Source organism: Vicia villosa, unplaced genomic scaffold, assembly GCF_029867415.1.
Source record: "Vicia villosa cultivar HV-30 ecotype Madison, WI unplaced genomic scaffold, Vvil1.0 ctg.000321F_1_1_2_unsc, whole genome shotgun sequence".
Taxonomy (NCBI): domain Eukaryota; kingdom Viridiplantae; phylum Streptophyta; class Magnoliopsida; order Fabales; family Fabaceae; genus Vicia; species Vicia villosa.
In genome coordinates this window covers 22896-28081 of record NW_026705144.1, presented here as the reverse complement: position 1 = coordinate 28081, position 5186 = coordinate 22896, and the positions used below count along the sequence as shown (strand labels likewise).

Below are 5186 nucleotides of genomic sequence, written 5' to 3'. Positions count from 1 at the left end.
TGCAGTGTTTTAGTTAGAAAATTGAATATTAATATATCTATCAAATTTTATATCTATTTAAGTGCACAATATCTTTTGAATTATTCTAATAATGATTTAGATATTCTATTTTCTTAATTATAGATCTGATTAAAATTTATCATTGTGTTAGAGGTTGAGCACGACCTGAGATGATTTTAATTTGTGTCGTATTGAATATCCAAAAGTTTATTTTTTTCATTATTCTCTTTTAGATTTGAATTCATAACTAGATTATATTTTATTTATAAGAAATAAATAGGATGGAATTTTCATTTTGATATATGATGTACTGAATTCCAAGTGTTTTAGTTAATAAATATGATATTAATCAAACATTTATCCAATTTTATAAAATATTTTTAATGATTATTTAGATATGCTTATTTGCTTAAATTTTTATGTCTTTTAAGGTGTTTATTTAGAATTTATTAATTGTTTGTTTGAGCTAAGTACACCTTGTGTTGTTGTTGTTGCTGTCTATCTATATATACCTTTGTTTCCATTTTTCTTTTATATATATATATATATATATATATATATATATATATATATATATATATATATATATATATATATATATATATATATATATATATATATATATATATATATATATATATATATATATATAATTTGCCATTTAAAAAAAATGTTAAAAATTACTTGTTTTTGACCAATATACAATGTTCTATAGTCCATTATTATATTCATTGAACACAACTATAAAAATTTACTAATAAATAATAGATTATTATAGAATTTTTACCAATTCTCAACTCTATTCATTCCCTACACCATTCACATTTCCATTATTATTTTTACCATAAATAAATTCCCCTTAAAATAGAAAAAAACATAAAATTATAAAAAATGAAAAAAAATAATTTAGTTTAGTCAAAGACTACTAGAACCTTCAATTTTATCTTATACAAAATATTTCATAAAAATTTAATAGAATATCTTACACAACATTTCTCATCAACTTCACTCATCACTCCCATAATCCTCAAGTCACTTATACATAAATTTCTCCCTCACTTCTTTAAGGTACATTAACTGCATATCCCTTGCATGTTTTATATATTCTTTGATAAATTTCTTATCCATTTTCATATTTTCATGCAATGATCTATATAGGAACGGTGATATCTTAGGAGCCAGGTTTGTTCTAAGTCATATCAATCAATAACTTATACAAACATGGATGAGCTTGTCTGTATTCAAAATTGCGAACCCGATATTTTACTATGGGATAATGAACTCAATGGCAAACCATTACTGATAATGGATACTCCTCCCATGCAACAATTATCATTTTCGGAACGGTTAGAGATTGACGAGCCTATGGCCGTCTGGTTCAAGGTACATATATTTATCTTTACTTAAGAATTTGATTGAGAAACTTCAGAAAATAAGGAAAATAAAAAAGCAATGTATGTTAATTTTGCATTTCTGTCTTTGTAGTGGAAAGGGAAGTGGCATGCAGGCATCAAATGTGCAAGAGATGATTTGCCAATGTCCACTCAGAAAGACAAACCAGTTGACGATAATCAGAACAAATATTTCACCATATTTTCTCCGGATATAAAGAATTATTGTTGGGTTAAAATGATTTCTGTTCAATCGATTAATGAATTTCCTCAGCCTATAGCATATGAAACTCATCAAGATGGCTTGAAAATTGTACAAGACTTGACTATTGCTCGACGCTTTACAATGCAAAACCTCCTCATCGAAATGATTAATATTGTTGAACAAATTCATTCTCATGTATGTTCTTCCTTGTCACATATTCTTCTTTTACATTTCCTATTAATTTTTTTTGCTTAATTTATTTATATCATTACATATAGGCTTTGACAGAAGATGCTCGCGATGTGATAGTTTGGAAGCGATTTGCATTGGAAGCTTCTGAGTGTAAAAGCTATTCAGATTTTGGAAGAATGGTTCAACGACTGCAAAAGGTGAATTTTATTTCCTAAGCTTATATTTTACTAGTGGTTTAAATATTTCACAACTACTTAGTAATAATTTTATATCTTTTTCGTTTATAGAGCATAGTGCAGGGTTATATAATGGATGATTGGAAACTGCGTTGTTCTAAGTCTTGGGTTGATCGATGTGCGAAGGCAAAAAATGCAGAAACAATTGAGCTGCTGACTGAGGTATTTATAATTTTGATGTCAAATATTTCTTTCAGTATAACGGTTCGATTAACTTGTTTATCCTGTTGTTTAGGAACTGGTTGATTCCATATTGTGGAATGATGTTTGCACTCACTGGATTGAAGACCCTGAGCCAAAATTACGTTATGTATGGAAAACATGGAAACATGATGTAATGAAATGGTTTTCAAGGAATCCGTTGTTATCTAGCAGCATCGGCTCGGAGCCACGTGCTTCTAGTTCTTATGGATTGTGCCAAACAAGCTTTCAAGTTGGTTTCAGAAGGCCTAAACTTCAAATTCGTCGTTCGATGCATAAAAGTACCGTGGAGGTGCCCGTGGAATCTGAGTTTCCTAGTCAGTTGATGAAGGAATTGAGTGATATTGGAGTCGAGGCTGTAGATTGTGATGTCTTGCCCATCACAGAAATGGTACCAAGGCCTATGGATGATGAAGAAAGGCCTATGGATGATGAAGAGGCTATTGAATTATTTGTGGAACCTGATATTGATGATACTAAGAGTCGACAATGTGAAAAGTTTATCGAAGCCAAGGGAAGGCAATGTAGAGGACGAGCAATTGGTAGCGATAAATATTGTTGTGCTCATTTCTCAAGAAAACCTGCAAAAGAGGATAAAGCTCCTACCCCAATGTGTGGAGGTACAACTATGGCTGGTACTAAATGCAAGCATCATTCACATCCTGGCTTTTCATTCTGCAGAAAGCATTTGAGCAATGTTGAGACCAAAAATAGATCAAATTTGAAACGTCGTAGATCGAAAAGGAAAGCAAAAGTATACTGCAGTGGTTCGACATCAAAGAGAAGGGTTCGCGAAGACTTAGGCGTGGCACCTCCGAGAAGTCCATTGGATATTGATCCGGTATCGGTCATTGAAGATGATTCTTTTATTGCAAGGAACATTTTAGATGAAACGCTCACGCTTTCTGGTAATGATCATAATGAGGCTCTTCAATGGATAGATTCTCCTCTTAATGACAATGATACTGATAATGATAGTTCAATTAAGTGTAAGGTATGTTTTGAAGAATTTTCCGATGATGAATCACTTTGTAACCATTGGATGGAAAATCATGAAAGGGAAGCACATTGGTTATTCATGAGTTATGCTTGTGCAATTTGTCTTGATTCCTTCACCAACAAGAAACTATTGGAATCGCATGTTCCGAATAGACATCATGTGCAGTTCATTCAACACTGCTTGCTTTTGAAATGTAATGCTTGTGGTGGTAATTTTGGAAATATGGATGAATTTTGGTTGCATGTTAAGTCAATCCACTCTTCCGAATTCAAGGTATCAAAAGCTCCTATGCAACTAACATTGACACATGGTGATGATTCTCTGGAAATGATTGAGCACATAAATGAAGCTTCTTTGGAAGAACCTCAGCCTAACAATCTCAATATCTTATCGATTGCTTGCACAAATTCCTGTGAAGTTAATCTTGAGGCGTCGTTGATGGAGAAATATGGATACTTACCAGAAAGACTTAATTTGAGGGCATCTGAAGATTGCAGTGAGAGAGAAATTCTTGAGAATTCTAGTCGGAATGAGATTCACCCTGTCGTCGTTAGTCCACCCTCATTAAATTTGGGTTCATTGCAAAAGGCTATAGTTTTATGTGGTGACATAAGCTTTGGGAAGGAACCAACTCCAGTGATTTGTGTATTGGATCAAGAAATACTCAATTCTCTTTTTGAAAAAGAGCGATACGTAAATCTTCCTAGCCCTTGGGAAAGTTTCTCCTATGTGACAAAACAAATGCTTGATCGATTTCCTACTCATAATCACGAGGTATTTAACTTTTACTCATTGTTTCTTTGTTCAAAAAACTTCATTCTTATAACTGTTTTTTTACGATATTTAGGAGAGCCTGCAACTGAGATGTTCTTGTTCCACTTCTACATGTTGTCGTAAAACATGTGATCATATATACCTTTCCGATAATGGTCTTGATCATGCAAAAGATATATTCGGGAAACCAATGCGCGGAGAGTTCCCATACAATAAAAATGGTCAACTCATGTTGAAGGTAAATTACTTTAATTAATTGTAACTAGCTACAATTGTATCCAAAACTGAGGTGTTATGAATTTCTCTACAAAACTACAGGAAGGTTATCCGGTGTACGAGTGTAACGATTTGTGCAGATGTAGTAAAACCTGTCAGAACAGAATATTGCAGAAGGGAATTCAAGTTAAATTGGAAGTCTTTAAAACAAAGGAAAAGGTTGCCACTGTTGTTCTTTTGCTAAATTCAAAATTACTAAAGAGTCTTATTATGTTAACAATCATTTTTTTTATTCTTAGGGATGGGGAGTAAGGGCTGGCGAGGACATTCTTCGTGGAACGTTCGTGTGTGAGTATATCGGAGAAGTTGTAGCAAAGAAGGAGGTACACAAAAGGCGAGAAAGGTTCCAATTTAGTTTCTTTCTTTGAGTTGGTTTTTGTTTCTTCTTAGATATACTTACTTGGTTTGTGTATGTTCCAGATACGGTAAAAACGGTGAATATTTCTATGACATTGGTGCTCATGTTAGTGATATGAGTGGAATTACAGAAGGACACGCCAGCGAATACGTTATTGATTCCACTAATTATGGAAACGTCTCAAGATTCATTAATAGTAGGTAAGCATAAATTTAATGCAGAAATATTTGGTATTTATCGAAGAGAAAAAGATCGATGGTTTGATTTTTTTACCGTTAATGCAGTTGTTCGCCGAATCTTGTGAATTACCAAGTTTTTATAGAGAGCATGAATAGTGAGCATGCACATATTGGTCTTTATGCAAATAGAGATGTACGTAACTCTCCATTGCTTGTTTAAGATTATTTGACATCAATATATATGGATTAGATTTGATATTTTTTCTTGACAACAGATTGCTTTGGGGGAAGAGTTGACATATAGTTATGACTATGAGTTTGTTGGTGGAGAAGAATATCCTTGTCTTTGTGGATCCTTGAAGTGCAGAAACTGA

The 5186-nt window shown here is 32.7% G+C and overlaps 1 protein-coding gene across 1 annotated transcript; it reads left to right on the top strand.

The window, feature by feature from the left end:
* Positions 1 to 1221: 1221 nt before the first annotated feature.
* Positions 1222 to 5186, top strand: LOC131626796 (histone-lysine N-methyltransferase SUVR5-like). The gene is made up of 11 exons (XM_058897631.1): positions 1222 to 1383; positions 1486 to 1791; positions 1875 to 1985; positions 2076 to 2186; positions 2260 to 3999; positions 4076 to 4237; positions 4318 to 4434; positions 4515 to 4618; positions 4696 to 4833; positions 4918 to 5005; positions 5088 to 5186. Exons 1-11 carry the CDS (start codon positions 1222 to 1224, stop codon positions 5184 to 5186), a joined length of 3138 nt encoding a protein of 1045 aa, XP_058753614.1.